This window comes from Lissotriton helveticus, chromosome 3_1 (genome assembly GCF_964261635.1).
Source record: "Lissotriton helveticus chromosome 3_1, aLisHel1.1, whole genome shotgun sequence".
Taxonomy (NCBI): Eukaryota; Metazoa; Chordata; class Amphibia; order Caudata; family Salamandridae; genus Lissotriton; species Lissotriton helveticus.
Genome location: NC_136061.1, coordinates 368,367,016 through 368,385,899, shown reverse-complemented (window position 1 = coordinate 368,385,899; position 18,884 = coordinate 368,367,016). Strand labels below are relative to the sequence as shown.

Here is an 18,884-nt window from a genome sequence, read left to right as displayed (position 1 = left end):
CTAAAAGGGCCAGTTTTGGGGGCCAGGGATGCCCTACTCTATCAACTAATATCAAGCTTTTCAGCTAGACTATATAGTATAATGGTTTTGAGACTACATGGACAAATCAGAGTGTTTCATACATCAGAACCTGGCCACCCACCCAATGGGGGAAGTCGCCTGGATGCCAAAGAGCCAGCGGGGTCAAAACACACTTCTGCTCTGTCACCAAAGCCTCTCTGGATGGTGTGGGACTGCTCGGAGGTAGAGCTGGTCTGAACACCTTTGCATTACCCCTCACAACATTGTTTGGCAATACGGATTTTTCTCCCTGGCTAGATGGGTCCACTTTCCAGATTTGGAGGAATCAACTGTGTTTCAGGCTGCGAGGTCTGTTCAGTAGGAAGGTTATGAAACTCTTAGGTGATCATAGAAGTGACCGGTATTTCCAAGATGAAACATTACTGATGCCTACAGATGAGATACTGGACCTTACACCCAGAAACTCACAACCTTTGAGCATCGCTTTCAGATGCTTTCCTGCATCAGAAGCTTAGGCTACCACATCTACACAGTCCTAAATTCACAAAAGGTCATCATCAAACACCCCTTTGGTCTACAATGAGAACAGGAACCAAACATCACCTTCGACCGCAAGCAACAGAAAATATCTTTATGCGAACTGATAACTAAGCAAGACACCCCTAAGAGAAGGAGGGAATATACAAAATAAACTAGAGAAGTTACACAGAAAGATGTTGGACGGGCTGCGGGGTGTCAGGCACTATATTGCATATACTATGGTCATGCCCAAAGCTAAAACAATTCTGAGAGGATGTACTGGACAGTTTCACCCAGGAAACAGGGAAACAAATCGAAAAATGCCTTGAAACACTTCTCCTGAGCTGCCCTCCTCAAGAGGTCATCCCACTCCATTAGGTCAGGAGAAAGACAATTTGACAACTCTTACGGGCTATGAAGCATGTGATTCTATCCTTCTATTTTTTGGCTAGAGAGAATCTGGGTGTTATCGGGGGTCTGAGAAGCTAACATTCAGTTAGTCAGGCTGGGAACATATTTTTTGTGCATTATAGGACCATGTACTTCCCTATGTCAACCAGGACTATAGATGCTTACCAGGCCTAAGAAAATTCAGTGTATTGGGTATATCAGACAATGATGAATACTTTGGATGGGGGAGGAACTGGCAGAGGGACCCCAGGACTCGGTCATCACAGCACCACATGCACAGCACACCGTAGCGCGTGTGCTGAATATCACTTACACATTCACGTGGCTACTTTCATTTTTGCAGCCACATCACCACTCTCTTGGTCCTGAAGAAAGCCTCATTACCAACAGAGAGGCTGAAACATGTCGACCAGCATTCAAGAGACATAGAAGAGCAATTTTTATTTTCACGATATCTCACCATGTTTTTAACGGGTCCTAGGACCCCATGAATAAATAAGTACAAAGTTGGGCATCCTAGAGACATTTTTAAACTGCACCACTTTTTTAGCACATTTCATTCTCAAAATCCCAAACAAAACCCGCTCCGCTGTAATCCAGGCGTCGAAGCACAGCTGGTTTGCACTCGGCAGCCCAGCTGGGAACCCGATGATGAAGTATGCCACCAACTAGGTTGGTGGGCAAGGGTTCTTCTAACAAATCCAGTGGATTCTTGTGCTCTGAGGCACTATACGGAGTTGGAAATTCTTAGGGTATACCTATGGGTCCGTCCACGTTATTGTATCAATTACTAATTAGGGGAAGAGGACGTACCCCCTTTTTTCCCCTTCCTCGCTCTCTCTCGCTGCAAATAATATTGACCTGGTCACATAATGACATTGGCTAGTGAAAGAATGCTTCTAGTTATCACACTCGTTAGTTTGTTCTTGATATGCAATGGCTCCCACCATAACAGTGTGGCCCTTATGATGTCCAATTGGTGCATTTATCAGTAATTATTTGTCGAGTAAGTTAGACGAAGATGTAGGAAAATGAGGCTTGTGGCATATTATCACGTGTTCTTGAACATAAAAGCTCTTATGCTACAAGTCTTTTTTATTCACTTGTAGTAGTGAATCAGGACTGCGGAGTTTGATTTCGAACAGATGTTCAATTTCTAATTTGTTGTACTATTTCCATACCAATGTTTCTTCAATTGTTAACATCGAAGGTCTTGTATGTTTTTAGCATGGAAGGTGTTTTAAAGTTAGGGTTATATATGTTATCTGGTTACAGCAAAAGCATGGGGGACTGGAAGGGATGGGTAATGGACATTAGGTATGTTCCATTGGTTGGTCTGCTTCTGATATTCGATTAGGGGGGCGGGATGAGGGGAGGGGTATCGGAATAATGGGTGTCTTGGAGCTCAGTTTGGGCTTGTTCTTTAATGCCCTTTTTTATAGTGTAAGTGTAATACTTTTTTTTTGCCTTCACCGTGCATCAGTCATTAAAGTCACAAAAGCTTTCCGGTATCACCCGAAGAAGTTTTCAAATGTGGATTGATGCAAGCACCCATGCTCAGACTGTGGTTACTTACTTTTCAGTAGTAAGTAGAAATATTAGTCTGGGCTGAATGCGTGTCTTGAAAAACCTCTTTTTAAATGTGAAGTGTCTTAAGAAATGTTCAGACTACTGGGGTAGACGGGAGGCTCTGGCGATTATTGTTCTACTACAACAAACAAGGATACAACATAGAGAAGCTATCCAAACTGAGTTGGGCGGATGAGATACTTTTGTCCAGTACGCTTTGGAGGATTGGTAACTTGATCTTACTTGCCAAAAAAGTGCCTATTAGAACTATACATTAGGGTCAGTGGGTCCTAGCCCACCTCTGTTGGATTAGAAACTCCTTGGGTTATGAAAACATATGTTCATGCCAATGGTTGCCCCTTCTTTTGGTATGAGACTAAAAGAAATTGTCTTCAGTGAAATGATTGCATTACATAGCACAGATAGAATGTGATATTGTGAATGCTTTAATGTTATTGTATAAAATAATAAAAGGTTTTGGAAAACAAATGTCTTCATTGTAACAAGATGAGAGTCTATGTCAGGATCAAAGGCTTAGTGTATGCTTAAACGCTCTCTTCACTTTAGTCACAGCAGCCACTTCAATAGTACCAAAGAAATCCACATTTCCCATGAACCACAGGGAAATTGGTAAAAACAAACAGGCAACATAATGCACCAGGCCCCATTGTCCAATTAGATGCCAGGGTCCCCAACATAGCCCTTCAGCTCTGTCTCCAAATCCTGGTACGTCGCTGCTTGCAGCCCAGATAAGTCCAGTTTTCTCTTCTCTTGCAGTTTTGGCATGTTGTTATAATTCACTGTGTGTTATATTTTTCTGCACGTCGCGAGACCGCGAGAGTTCTGTGGTAGGAGACACACGACTTTGGAATTCCTGTCAGGGTCCGGAATCATGTGTGGCTTTCCTGTGCCTGCCGCTGGAAAATGACAATATTGCTGTAGAGGGTCTGTCAAGGGTTGTGAAACCTGCATATACTTCTTTGACACCCTGTGCCCAGGGTCTGTTTGCTTGCTTCTTGAAATGCCCCACTGGGGACTGTAACACTGAAGACAAGGCTCCACTGCCTTGTTGATGGACACGCTCCTGGGGGGCGGGTTCACCCAAAATGGTACAGTTTCCAGGAAGGGTGGAGTGTTCGGGGCGTAGACCCCTTTGATTGCAGTGCTGCCCATTATTGCAGTGCTCCACCCCAGCACCAAAATCGGCAGTTTTAAGACTACCCGATGTTTTCCCTGAGCTTGCTATTGCGCTGCAGACTTGTATAGCACCTGAACGCAAGACTCCCATTGCACCACTAATTTGGGCTTTGTGCTGGTTCCCTTTACTGCAGTGGGCATGTCAAAACATGCAGTGGGATGAGGATCCCCTCTCTGTGACCCTGCAATGTCGATTTTTATGATGCAGTGGATGCAACAATATACAGAATTCATGAAAGACCCTAAGAAGGGTATTGATAGGTCCTGGTGGGCATGCCAGGATAAGCTTCTGGATGCTCTAGGCCCCATGACCATGATCCTGGACATGGCAGAGGATGCCAAAGCATCGGGATCACTCCTATCCCAGGAGGCGCTCCCTGGCTGGCCACAGCGCGTGATTGCATTCATGGGCAATGCCAATTTAGCACTGTCCTCCGAATGAAGGCGCTCCTTCCTGATAAAGAGGACCATAAGCTGGGGGACCTGGCAGATTCCGCCCAAGGGGGACTCTTTGGAAAGCCTTTTATCATAGAGCTCAGTAAGTTTCTGAACCCTTTCACATCATTAGATAAGGCCCAGTCTTCCATGAAAAAGGTTTTCTCCTCCTGGGATTTCCGCGGGGCCATTAGGGGCTGCCTCGATCAGCCAGTCCTTCTCATAGTAACCTCCTAGAGGGTAAGGCTCCAGGTGGAGGAAATTCCAGGATTAAGCCTGTTACGGCAACTTTTACCCAACCCGCGGCAGGCGCTCCAGTGATCGAGGTTTCAAAGGGGCCGAAGCTGCCTCCAATGCCGGTGTTCATATTTCTTTCCTCTTAAACGTAGGCGGCCGTCTGGCAATCTTTCTCAATGGTTAGGAATCAATAACGAGCGATGCGTGGGTCCTGAAGACTGTCCAAGGACTGCACATGGAGTTTGGCGGGTTCCCACATCAGGCGCAACGTCCCAGACTCATTCAGTTTTCCCAGCATGAGGTGGAGTTGGTGGACACAAAGGTTACCTAGCTCCTGGAAAAAGAAGCTATTTGTCCTACCTCCCCTTACCCGTGGGGTTTCATAAGCAATATGTTCTCAATCGACGAAGCCGATGGGGATCAGAGGCCTATATTAAACTTATGCAAGTTCAAGAAACGGCTGGTATAATGCCATTTCAAAATGTAGGGTATTCATCGCCTGCGGCGGGATGTCTTAAGTCCAGTCTGACCATCCAGCACTCTTGAAAGAGACTGGACCGAAAGGATGCGCACTTGGCCATTCAAAATTTCCCTCCTCACAGGAGGTTCCTATAGTTCCAGTTCACAACCCTACCTTTCGGTCTCTACTCTGCTCCTTGGTACGTCACTATTGTGCTCAAGCCTGTCTTGGAGCACAGAGGATTCGTCTTATTGTGCATCCCGACGATATGCTCCTCCTGGCACAGGACCCCCAGGAGTTGTGGGCGGAAATGCAGCTGGCTGTCCATCTGCTGGAAAACCTTGGCTTTGTGATAAACGAGGCAACCATCCTGGGATTTGTCATATATTCCACTGTGGCCACCCTGAACCTTCGTTCTCGGGGGATATCCAAGATTCGGCACAAGCTTCGGAGGATGTTAGTCAGACAGAAGGTGTCTATAAGACAGATCATTCATCTGGTGGGGCTCATCACCTTCCATCCTGGCCACATTTCTGGGACCGTTGCATTATCAGGCCCGACAGAGATTGAAAGTAGTACATCTGCGGAAAGGCCTAGCTTACTCGCAGTCAGTTGGCTTGTCAGACGAAGGGGCGGAGGAAATCAGCTGGTGGCTTTCCCACATGGAAGCATGGAACGGGAAAGCAATCTTTGGATCAGTTCCGGACATCCTCATAGACTCCGATGCCAGCAGGTCAGGCTGGGGCGCCTGGTGTGGTGATTTTTCCACTGGAGGGTTGTGGCCTCCACAAAAGCAGGCGTTGCATTATCAACTGTTTGCAGCTTCCAGTAGGTTCATTTGCGGTCTGGTGTTGGACAAGTGATAAGAGCCAGTCCTGCTGAAAGTGGACACCACCTCGGCCGTCCGGTACATCAATCACCTGGGAGGCACCCGCTCATAAGTTCTGTTTGACCTAGCAACAAATTTTGGGCAGTTCTGTCGGGACCATCAGATATTGGTGATGGCAGAGTACCTTCCCGGTCGCGAGAACCAAGTGTCGGATCGGCAGTCCAGTCACTTCCAGAACTCCAGTCTGTGTAAACTTCATCTGGAGGTTTTTGCCACTCTCCAAACTCAGTTGGGTCCTTTTCCTGTGGATCGCTTTGCCTCCAGGTTGGACCATCAGTTGGAGACCAGATCCCCTGGCGGGTGCCACAGACGTGTTGCTGTAAGACTGGCGGGAAGGAGAGAGCATATGCGTTTTCCCCCGTTTGCGATGATCGCAAGAGCTTCGGCCCAGATCAGGCAGCAACAAGCGGAGGTTTTCCTGATCACTCCGATTTGGAGGTCTCAAGTATGGTTTCCAGTTCTTCTGGAACTTTCTTGTGATTTTCAAATCAGTCTCCCTGTCTCAAGTTATTCTGCTCAACCCAGATTGGATCCGGCATCAGATGATGCTGGAAGGATCCCTCTGCCTGATGGTGTGGAAGAATACAGGGGTAGCTGGTCGTCGCAGGCTGAAGACCTCTTGTCCAATGCTTGGTCTGACAGAACAGTCAACCGACACAGGTCGGCTTGGGCACTGTGGTGTCGTCTGTGTGTGCAATGGGGTTGTGATCCCTGGGGTGCCGATGTAGTTCAGATCCTGAACTTTTTGGCGAGTTAGGCCCAACAAGACTTGGCCTATGGCTCCAACACCTTCCGTTCCGCCATATCGGTGAGGCATGTACCCATAGAAGGTTCCACAGTGGTAGAGCATCCTTTTGAATATTCCTTGCTTCGTGGTAACAGGCTATCTCTATTGTCAGAACCCCGTTATTCAGAACTTTAGAATGTTAATAAGGTGCTCAATCTTTTCCTATCCTGGCAACTTAATAGGTTTTTATCAAGAAAGGAGATCTCAGCAAACCTGGTAATTCTTCTCTGCTTGGTATCGTGCAGAAGGGGTCTGATGTTAGGGCCCTAGATATTACAGGAAGAACGTTTTCAATCACTGGGGTCCCCTTTATGATTATAAATGTAACTGTGGGGTTATAGAGTACCCAGCCTTTGCAGACTCCCCTAAGTAATGTGAGGTGCAATGTCTTAAAGCATATGAGGAGAGGTTAGAGGATATCAGGCATCCAGGAGAGAGAGAACTCCTAATCGCTATAGGGAAGCCTCACAAAGTGGTTTCATCTCCCACCATACCAAGTTGGGTGTGGTGGGTCATGCAGGAGGCCGGCATAGATCTCACGATTTTTGGTGCCCATTCCACTTGGGGGGGCCATGGACTAAGGCCTTCAGTCTAGGCGCCCGGCTAGAAGACATCATGAACACGGCTGATTGGTCCTCAGACTCTACCTTTAAAGGATTCTAGTTTTGGATATGGCTCATTTGGTGGTAAGTAAGCTTTAAAGTAGCATAATCCGAGCCTCCGGTCCCAACATAGAATGAAAAATATCCTCACTATCGTAACGGAAAGTTTAAATTCTCATGAGGACACAGAGGCAAGGATTATCCCACCTGCGGACTGTTGAACCAGGAAGCCCATCCCCTGGCTAGTAAGTAATGCGTTTGTTCTGCTCACTTGGTCTTGACTGATACATTTATTATGTCAGTAGATCTGTTCTTGGGCATACTTGGTTTTGGTAGATTCTCCTGGTTGGTCAAGTTTCTTATGGTAATTTCATTTCTTGCTCCAGGCATGGATATTGGAAATCAACATGCTTAGGAAAACAGCAATGGTGTGACTTGTGCGACGAAAGAGGATTTGGGGACAGAGACTAATGACTATGTTGGGTGACCCTGGCATCTGACTGGGCAATGGGACCTGGTGCACTATATTGCCTGTTTGTTTTTAACAATTTCCTTGTGGTTCATGGGCAATGCGGTTTTGTTTGATACTATTGAAGTGGCTGCTGTGAATAAAGTGAAGAAAGCGTTAAGCATAATCCTTGCCTCCTTGTCCTCAATAGGATTGATACTTTCCATTACGACAGCTAGGAAATCTTTAATTCTACTTGAACACAGTCAAAATGAGACAAGGGGCAGTCCCCATAAACGGAAAATACCTGTAATTTGGGTCAGAATGAAGAGAGCATACATTTTTGAAAGTTAAATCGTCCTACACTATCTAAAGAACAAAACAAAATGTTATAATGATACTTTCAAGATACTAACTAAATTACCAGGGGCAGTCTGCTTACTTAATGCATTCAACTTGAATTGTGCTTTTAATTCAGATCATGTCTTTTTATCCTTTCTTCAGAAAAACGGGTTAGGTTACAGGTGTGGAGGCTGAGATCTAGATTGTTCTCTTTGTAGATCAGAACTAAGACCCACTGGACACTGAAAATTGTCACCATGACATTAATATATCCTGAAGTGTAATTAATGTCAAAATATCTACTAATCCTTTAAAAAAGGTGTTTGCCTTCATTGATTAGTTTGTCACAGATAGGATTTCTGAAGAGCAGACTTTCAAGTGACAACATCGAGCTATTCAGTTACATAAACTTTGTAGAGAAATCTACTCATAATATTTGCTGTGTTATAGCACACTATCGGAATCCTACCGCATTCATGAAATCTGAAGAGTTTGGTTCAGGTTCCCTAACATTAAAACAAGTTATAATCAAGATATGAGACAATGGTGCCCAATATCCGTATCGCTTTTTTCAAACAGTGTTTGAACCGCTTATTGAAGTTTTAAAGCATGAGAAGGATTTTAAAGAGCTAATGATTGGCACCAATTGCCATCTACTGGCTGTGCATGCAAATATTCTCTTTGTTCAATTCCAGCTATTTTTTGTTTTATCAACTACTTCCTTGTATCAGGTTATAAATACAAGTTCAGTAACTAAATTTTTTAAGACATCTTTTCTCTCAATCGTTTCTCTTCAGTCATAATGAAAACATTTTCTAGACTCCAGCGCAGGCCAAGTGATTCAGAAGTTAAGGCCTAGTTGCCTCAAAAGACACTACTGCCTGAAGGTGCCAAATTAATATTATACTTAAAATATAAAAATGCTAGGCAACGGCTATACACCAACTTTTGAAACCCGTTTATACTGATAAGGAATCTACAGGAAAATTTGTCATAATAAGTATGAGCTTCATTCAAACAGTTCTTGAAAATATAAAGCTGGTTCTGGGCAGAGCTTAAGAACAATCACTTAATAGTTGCTGATAGAAAGGCTCAAAGGAAGCAAATTGTCTGCTGTTTTACAATATTCTAGGATAAGGCAGTAAGGATTCCTAGTATGACAAACAATTTGAGACAATCTAAACATAAGACAGATCTAATTCAGAAGAAAGGTTGATGGAAAAGAAGAAATTGAGGTGTTCATTAGATCTATAGGATAACATTGCTCAGCAAGTGCCCACAACAGTGCCCAAAACAGATGTGCTGACATCCTTGATCTCAAACCATTCAGACACAAATGGATGAAATGCTTAGACAAATGAGGAATGAATGGAGTACGAGTAATAGGGAATTCATTTAGCAGGAAAATATCAACCCGTCACCTTTTTTGTCCACAATAGCCCTTTGAGATGCTTCTACTGTACCTTGATAGTGAAGCTCAGGATTTCGATACCCATACGTCCTACGTCAGGAGAAGCCACCTCACGCACTAGCTTGGCAAACTGGTCTCTGTCCTGATAGATCTGTTCAACCGTGAGTGTTCCTGAAGGCAAAAAAGGAAAAACACCAGTTATAAAACAAAGCTGACAGATGTCAAACACTACATACCATCACTAGAACAGTAATTTGAAGAAAAAAATAGCACCATGATGGTCTCATGTGCATGAAACGGAAGCTATTTCACTCAGTTGATTTAGAAACTTGCACAAGCGCACAACACTCTTTCACTGATTTCTTGATACAAAGACACTGCTGAAGGGGATGCTGCAACGTGTAATCAACACGGAAGGATGCTCCTGTAGACTATTAAAAATATAAACCTTCATTCCTCCCACAAATTGATTCCTGTATAGCAAACCATTTAATGACACCCAGACACTAAGATCTTTTTTTTTTTTAAAGTGTACAAAAAGGGCACACATTTTCAAGTTCAAGCAATTCTTAGCTGGGAAGATGTGGTAAAAATCTGACTCTTCGCTTTGGTGACTAACCGCTGTAACCTAAACAACTTAAAATATAACTCCCCTTCTAAGTCACAAAGTGTCAATCATATTCACCAGTAAAGCAGTAATTACAATCTGCAGCAGTACTAATTTGTCAAAAAAACAACAAGAGTCTTCTGATACCTAAAGATAACTTAGAAATGTATACTAACTTTGCTAAAAGTAAGAGTTTATTTATTTAGAATATGTATTAAGCATACTTGAACCATGCAGACATCCTGGCGCTAGCCAAATATGGAACAACGGTCCTAACCATACTAAATAGCGTTAAGATGATGTAAATGTAATAGTACAGGCTAAAAAGCCTACTTAACATTACGACAAGCCTAAACTATACATTAATGGTACATGTATGAGTACAAGTGAGAGCAAGCGTTTGTTCAAGCAGCAAAGCTGACAACCAACACTACAAAAAAAACATAACTATTGTTCGTAATGAGAATCTCCTTCATTTGTAACAAAAGGCTTCCCTGAAGGAGAATTTCAAATCACCCACAATGACACACAATATGTCATCGGAAGAGTCAAGATTGTGGCTCTTCCAACCCCACGGAACCCATGCCTAAAAATGAAAAAACTGCAGCTGATGCTGAAGAATTTTGCCTCAATCATAATATGGCAAACATGTACTTAATTCACAAAAAAATGAAGTCACTTTGTGGTGGATGCTCAATGTGTAATAATTACACAGGAGGGAGTTTTGCTACCATAAGGGAAGTTTGAAGTGTCTGGAGCAGAACGGGAAGAAAATAAATTAGGTCAACTACCATTATGCATCAGAAAGGGTGTCATTTGGAATGCTTCCTGGAAACAAGCACGTATTTCTCTCTGGATAATCCACACAAAGAAGTTACACTCCAAAACAGACGTATTCCTCTTCAAATATGATTTAATGTTTGCCACAATTAGTTGAAATCTTTGTGTGTGATGCATTTCTGATGTAAAGAGACAGGCTAATAGGTATACAATGCACACATGTGAATATCCCAAAGAAATACCTCTTTGGTATTTGTTAGGGGTGAGGCCGGCTTGAACCAGCATAAAGCAAGAACTTAACAAATTGGTTCCTATTCATGAAGACCCACTCATGTTCAGAATAAGTCTACTGTAATCTGTGAAAAATCAAATCTGTGTCTGACCGCCGCATCAATACCTACACGAGTATTCATTGACAAATAACAGCTCCGGTTAAAAAAAAAAAAAATCACAGGACATGATTAAGGAAGGAACTAATAAAAGCAATGATTAGATTTCCATTTTGAACCATCTTCAGTGTAGCCATTATGGTGCTGTGGAGTTCGTAATGACAACCTCCCAGCACCATATACTCTTAATGGCATGACTGCACTTACAGGGACCAGGAATGGCCCTGGGTACTGTAGGGGCACAGGGCTCATGCACCTGTGCCCACACCACTGGCATAGGGCACCCAGCTGGAGGGGTGACTGAAGTATGCCAGGGCAGTGGGTTCTGTGGGCAACGCACACAGGGATGTGTTCCATGTCGACTCTCTGTTTAGTTCTGTACTTAGACACTCAGCCTGCAAAGGCAGTGTTTGGGTGTCAGGGTACTGCATCCAGAACAACATCATCAGAGAATAGATTACTAAAGCTGCAGAGGGGTCCTGCTCATGCATGGGCACCCTCGCACACAAAACCAGGCACTCTGCCTTCAGGATTGATAAGGCCTGCCTGCCATAGTGACTTATCGGTTTACATGTGTCAGTGATTAAAGTTAGATATAGGTAGCCTATATCTTAGTAAGGGGTGCATGCACCACCTTACCCAGGATGCAGTAGCAGACCTGTGGTGCCATTTTGGATTGCTTCGCTGGGGTGGCATAATACATGCTATAGCCCCTGGGGTACCTATGCCCTTAGTATCCAAGGTACCATATACTAGGGACTCACAAGGGTAATCCAGTAACCTATCTGGAGTGTATCTAATGTACATACAATCAATTTAGAGAGGAAGCAGCTAGGCTGGGGTCCTGGTTAGGAGGGCCCCAGCCAGACTAAAGTCGAAAAACAGTGAAACACCAGCAAAAAGTGGGGGTAATCATAGTAAGCAAATCCTACTCTCCTACATGCATTCTGCCACAGAATCAGATTGAAGAAAGAAAAGTGTTAACTCAACCGATTGGTTTACATGACAAGCAGAAACTACTTTGGGGAGGAATTTAGGGTTGGTGCGGAGAACTATCCTATCTTTGTGTAGCTGAAACAATGGTTCTTCTAAATGTAATGCCCGAGGCTCAACAACTCTCCTCAGTGATGTGATAGCAATGAGGAAAGCAACTTTCCAGGAGAGCCATTGTAAAGGCCACTTGTGCAATGGTTTAAACTGTGGACCCATGAGCCTTGTACGAACAATGTTGAGATTCCACACTAGGGCAGGAGTAATCCTTGGTGGTATTACTCTTTTTAAGTCTTCCATGAATGCCTCGATTACTGGAACTCTGAATAGTGACAGATGTTGCCTATTCTGTAAGTATGCAGCTACTGCTGCAAGGTGCAAACGAATAGACGCAATGCAACAAATTTCCTAGGCAGTATTTAGGATTCAGTTAACATGCTGGCTGGTCAGACATCAGAAAAACGGGTGATAACCCTGGCTCAGTGCAAAACACAACAAATTAAAACATGGATATTTCTTTTATTCTATAATTTTTTTATTTTTTTTAAAGTGGAAAGGATTAAATATAATACATATATAACACATATATCTCTGAAGTTAAGAAAGTGCAGGACACATTTGATGCAGTGAATTGACCCTATGTAACGGTGGGTAAGAACTGTATCACAGAATAAACCAATACATTAAAAACCTATTTTTTACATTTATATAATACACCATTTATACAAAACAAATAATGTATTGTGGCCGGAAGCTGTAAGTAGTCTCAACGCGCGTTTCGGCACATCAGTGCCTTCATCAGGAGTGCCACAAGGGAACGGAGAATTTCAGCGATGTTTATCAGAGGTGTCTTTTTTTAAAAAAATTAACGGATCTTTTCTCTTTAGGAGGATACCTTTTGATGATTTAAAATTGCACTTATAGAGACTTGCTCAGGCTTTTTATCGGTGGAGTCCAGCAACTAAGGATATGTTGTGCAGTCCCCACAGCACCCAAGGAAAAACCTGTGTTAAAGGTTTTTTTTATAAGGTCCCTGTAACTTAGATTCAACTTCACGATAATCTTTATATATGGAATCTGCAGGTGTAGATTTGCTCTATTATTCTAGAAAAGTAGAAAAGAGGGGGATTCTAAGGACGTTTGCCGATGCTTGGCTGATGGAATTTGGCGGGCCAGTGGCGGCGCTTCGTACACGTTAGGAAGTCAAAAATGCTTTCAATTACATACGCCGGGACCAAAAACGAAAGTCGGGTAAAAAGTGATAGCTTTCGTCCTGAAGCAGCTATTCGGCTAGGGTGCATAGTTGTCAGAAAGATGGTGAAACCGCCATGAGCTCAACCTTTAACACAGGTTTTTCCTTGGGTGCTGTGGGGACTGCACAACATATCCTTAGTTGCTGGACTCCACCGATAAAAAGCCTGAGCAAGTCTCTATAAGTGCAATTTTAAATCATCAAAAAGGTATCCTCCTAAAGAGAAAAGATCAGTTAATTTTTTTTTAAAAAGACACCTCTGATAAACATCGCTGAAATTCTCCGTTCCCTTGTGGCACTCCTGATGAAGGCAATGATGTGCCGAAACGCGCGTTGAGACTACTTACAGCTTCCGGCCACATTACATTATTTTGTATAAATGGTGTATTATATAAATGTAAAAAATATGTTTTTAATGTATTGGTTTATTCTGTGATACAGTTCTTTCCCACCGTTACATAGGGTCAATTCACTGCATCAAATGTGTCATGCACTTTCTTAACTTCAGAGATATATGTGTTATATATGTATTATATTTAATCCTTTCCACTTTAAAAAAAAAAAAAAAAAAAAATAGAATAAAAGAAATATCCATGTTTTAATTTGTGTTGTGTTTTGCACTGAGCCAGGGTTATCACCCGTTTTTCTGATGTCTGACCAGCCAGCATGTTAACTGAATCCTAAATACTGCCTAGGAAATGTGTTGCATTGCATTATTGCCCTGTCCTAGGAGTCCTCCAAACCTAACAGGGGTCCCTACTTGTTGCAAACGAATAGACGTTCAGGCCAATTCTGTTTGCTGTAAATGAAACAAATAACATATAATGTGTTGTATAGAAGCATTTAAAAGGATTGGTTTTGTTATTATTGCAATATATAAAAAAAGTTTCTATTTTGCTTCATGGCAAGCTCTGGTGGTAGGCCTTCTTGCTTCTTTTAGAATATTCATACAGTCTGGTGGTAAATTTAAATAATTAATCTCTATAACTTCAGGAACCAGATCGCTAAATTCAGTTCTTTGGGATTTGGATGTCTGACTTCTCCATGGTTCTGTGTAAGGAGACTGGAGGTAACGTGCAGTTTTTGAAGTGGAACTAGTGACAGCTCCAACAGGGTGGTGTACCATGGTTGACGGGCCCATGTGGGAGCTACCAGGGATGTTTGCCTGAGTTTTCGAACCACCCATGGAATGAGCGGGAGAGGCGGAAAATCGTAGGCAAATATTTCTGAACAGTTCATCCATAGGGCATTGCCCTTTGAGAGAGGGTGTGAAAACCTGGAGCCAAAGTTTGGGCATTTTGTGTTTTTGGTCCTCATTGTTGGAAGTGCAGAAGGAGAACTTGGGGGTGAAGTTCCCACTCATGTATTTGCTGCCTTCTTCTGCCGAGGAGATCGGCAATTTGATGGTTTACTCCTGGTAGATGTTCTGCCAGAAGATAAATCTTGTGATGGATCTCCCAATTCCAAATGGCTTGAGCAAGTCTTGACAGTTGGAGAGTGTGTGTGTCCCCTCTCCATCTTCACGTAATACATTGCTGTCATGTTGTCCGTTCGAACTAGGACAGTTCTGGCTATGAGGTGAGTTTGAAAAGCTTTGAGCACTAGAAAAATAGCTAAAAGCTCCAGATAGTTGATGTGGAGAGTCTTGTGCTTGTTGCTCAAGAGGCCTTGTATTGTGTAATGTTTGAGGTGAGCCCCCAAACCCGTTAGAGATGCGTCTGCTGAGAGCACGATCTGTGGAACCTGGTCGATGAAAGGCCAGCCTGCGGACAAGTTTTGTGGGTTCCACCACTGCAGAGAGCGATGGGTACGGCTGTCTACCAACAACAGATCAGTTAATAGACCCTGTGAATGATTCCACTGACGTGCTAAGCATTCTTATCGGGCGCATGTGAGACCTTGCATGGAGTACAATTGCGATACAAGACACCATCATTCCCAGCAGTTGCATGAACACCCTGGCTGGTAAGGCTTGCTGTGGTTGAAACTGCAGTTTGAATATTGTTTGTTTGCAAAGTTTTATATAGCACTGGCTAGACCCGAAGGTATCAGAGCGCTTTACATGAGGATCAGCAGTTACAGGTTACATAGTTACATTGGGAGAGGCTAGAGCTTGAAATGTGTCTAGACTGACTCTAGATAAGACTGCATCCTGGAAAGATGCAGTTGAGATTTTTGTGCATTGATGGTGAAGCCCAGATGATGAAGTAGATCTATTGTGATTTGTGTGTGCAGTTCTCGTGAGTGCTGGCTTTGATAAGCCAGTTGTCTAGATAGGGGAAGACGTGAATCTGCTGTCTTCTGAGATGAGCAGCGACTACTGCCATGCATTTGGTAAAAACTCTGGGCGCTGTAGTCACTCCGAAGGGAAGCACCTTGAACTGGTAAGGCTTGACTGCTATCACAAATCTGAGCCAGATGAATTAGAACATGAAAATATGCATCTTTTAAATCTAGAGTAGACATAAAATCTGCTCTTTGTAAAAGTGGGAGTACCTATTGAAGCGTCACCAAGTGAAAGTGCTCTGACAGTTTATAACGGTTTAACTCTCTGAGATCCAGAATAGGTCTTAGGGAACCGTCCTTTTTGGGGATGAGAAAGTACAGAGAGTAAACCCCTGAACCCTGGTACTCTATTGGAACCGTCTCTATACCCCTTTTTAGTAAGAGGGAGTGGACCTCTTGTTCTAGTAAGTGTATGTGTTCTAGAGACAACCTGTGAGATAGATGTGGAATATTTGGGGGATTGCTGGTAAGCTCCAGGCAATAACCATGTTGTATAATTCCAAGCACCCAGTCTGTTGTTATGGAGTGCCAAATGAGGAGAAATTGTTGAAGTCTTCCCCCGATCGGTATAATGTAATCCGGGGGGGGGAGGTCGGTGGGGAAGAGGTGAGCGTGGGCAAGTCACTATTTGTTGGGGGAAGGGGAGTTACGAGGTGTGTTGCCCTTATCAATACCCTTAAAGTTGTTGCCTTTATACCCTCCTTGAAAAAATCCTCTGGAGGGAGAGGACTGGTGGTTACCTTTATAAGTTGAGGTATTTTGATCTGGGGATGGGGTTTTGGACACTCCTCTGTATAAGGAGTGATAAAAGGAGCTCAGAAAATTAAAAAAGCAAATGTATCCATGTGTAAAGTGTCACTAATGGAAGGATGTAAAACACTGTTAAAGATTCTTAGATCAAGTGCAATAACTTGGGTTTACTCACTTCCCAGTCCCCGAGTTCAATCTGTTGGAGAAATTACCAAAACATAACTCAGGATAAACTAGGTGTTACAACAGGAAATGACCACTGGGCTATTTATCTTGCCTCGGAGAGTTTAAGTACTGGTGTTTCCAGTGCAAGGTCCCTCTCTCTGGCTATGTTATAGCCCAACTACAGCAGTAAAAACCATAACCAACATAAAAATCACATCAAATTAAAAAGCCAATATTTTTGCAGTCTACGTTTTACAATTACATTTTTTAATGAGCTTTCTTCATGTTATTGTGCAAAATGTCTCTTGCTCTATAAGAGTAACCTGGATAATAGAATAAACAAAACTGGAAAAGAAGTGCAAAATCAACATGTTTTTCTAATAAGACGAAAAGTAGTACTTTACCACTACAGTGGCAACTGTTCTGTCAGAAGTATAACAGAAGTATGTTGCAACAGCCAAATAGCACCTGGTATGGCTGTCTTTTTTGTCTTCCTGTGTGGAGCCTGAAGAAATCTGCAGTTTTGCAGGGTTGCATATGGAAAGAAAATCGATGCATGTTCACCGAACTCCGTTTGCAATTAATGGTTACCTTGCAAGGCATTTACTGTACATGCCTTTAAATGGTGTGTTGAGTGAGTTGAACATTGTAGGCCTTTTGCTTACACACGAATCTCTGTTCTACAGTTCACAACATAAGGAAAAAATAATAGAAAAGGAAAGGAATAATAAAACATATTTCACCATTATCAGCATTTACTCATGTAGGTTTCCTGCACTCACATGTGAAATAAGGAGGTATTGAGGGGAGTGGGCAATGCATTTCAAAAGTTTTCATAACGTGCCGCAAATCACCAAGGTAGCCTCAGAGCATTGTAGTTGCAAGCGATAACCCTAAACCGATATCTCCTAATTATGGTAAGCGGATGGTAAAACCTTACAAGGAAACCTCAAACAAGCAAGGTCAAAGCAAATAGATCTCACCTATGTGAGAGCTTTTGGCTTTGTCAATGTGTTATAGCAGTTATGAGAACTTTTGGCTTTGGCAATGTGTTATAGCAGTTATGAGAGCTTTTGGCTTTGGCAATGTGTTATAGCCATTATGTACACCAGTGTGGCTGTTGTTCAGAATGGCTAAAGGTTAGTGGCGTGGAGTGAGGTAGATTGGAGTGGGGTAGAATTGAGTGGGGTAGAATTGAATGGGGTAGAGTGGGGTAGATCGGCAAAAAATGGTGTGGAAGTAGGGTGGGGTGAATGGAGTGGGGTGGGTTGGGGTAGGGTGGAGTGGGGTAGATGGAGTGCAAGAGTTTCGTAGATTAGCGTGATGGATTGAAGAGGGAGGGGTAGATTGGGCTGAAGTGGCGTAGACTGTGCTAGAGTGGGGTAGACTGAGGTGGAGTAGATCGGAGTACGGTAGATCAGGGTAGATCGGGCTAGAGTGGGATATACTGGGGTAGGCTGGAGTGGGGTAGATTGGAGTGGGGTAGATTGGGTGTACATAGAAGGGGCTACCCCGACCTATATATTTTTCTTTCACTCAGGAACTACATACTTCTTCTACCTGCATAGCCTGATTGGGGGCGTGCATGATGGACCTTCATTCGCCCCTTGTCCCCTCTTCTTGTATTTTGAAGATTCTTAGAATGCTAGCTACCCTTATTATCAGCGTGCAGGTCCTGACCACCATCACCCCCGAGGCTTGGTTAGACCAATTTGGGGCCACTTACGACCTTAAGCCCAATAGGTCCTGTTGCCTGTAGAACAGGAGGTTTCCGGTCTTTTGCTTTCAGTGGGAGGAAGTTAGGAAAGCTATCACGTGTTTCCCTGATGGCCAGACCCCAGGCCCAGATGGTATCCTGGGAGACCTATTTAAATCGGAGGTTGATCTTTGGGGCCCTATATTCACTTAGCACTTTAACACAGCCATTAGTGGGCCGCTCCACTCTAGCTGGAAACAATCGATCATCGTCCCCATCTTCAAGAATAGTACTAGTGCTGACCCCACCTGTTACCGTCCCATTTCCTTGGTGGTAAGGTTAAGGTGTTAGGGAGGGCCCTGCTGGATCCCCTTACCACCTAGGTAAAATATAAGAATGTATTATCGGAAGCCCAATACAGGTTGAGGGCGGGGCACAGTTGATCAGACCCTGAACCTGTATTTGTGAATTGTAAAGTACACAGGGGCGAAGGAGGGGGCAGTCTATCTGGCCTTCATGGACCTAAGCTCACCCATTGACAGAGTAAATAGAGCCAAGCTCTGGGCCGTGCTTGGGTCCATGGGGGTTAAACCATCCCTGATCTCCTTCTTGCGCAGTGTTTATGAGGATCTATCGGCTTC

At 43.4% G+C, this 18,884-nt stretch overlaps 1 protein-coding gene across 4 annotated transcripts in view; it reads right to left on the bottom strand.

Moving 5' to 3' along the window:
* The window catches only part of FLOT2 (flotillin 2), a 309,213-nt gene that overhangs the window by 99,365 nt on the left and 190,964 nt on the right, over positions 1 to 18,884 (bottom strand). For all 4 annotated transcript variants that reach the window (XM_078680086.1, XM_078680085.1, XM_078680088.1 and 1 more), the window contains exon 5: positions 9,381 to 9,499. In XM_078680086.1, the coding sequence (XP_078536212.1) occupies positions 9,381 to 9,499 (119 nt within the window). The remainder of the gene's footprint in view (positions 1 to 9,380; positions 9,500 to 18,884) is intronic.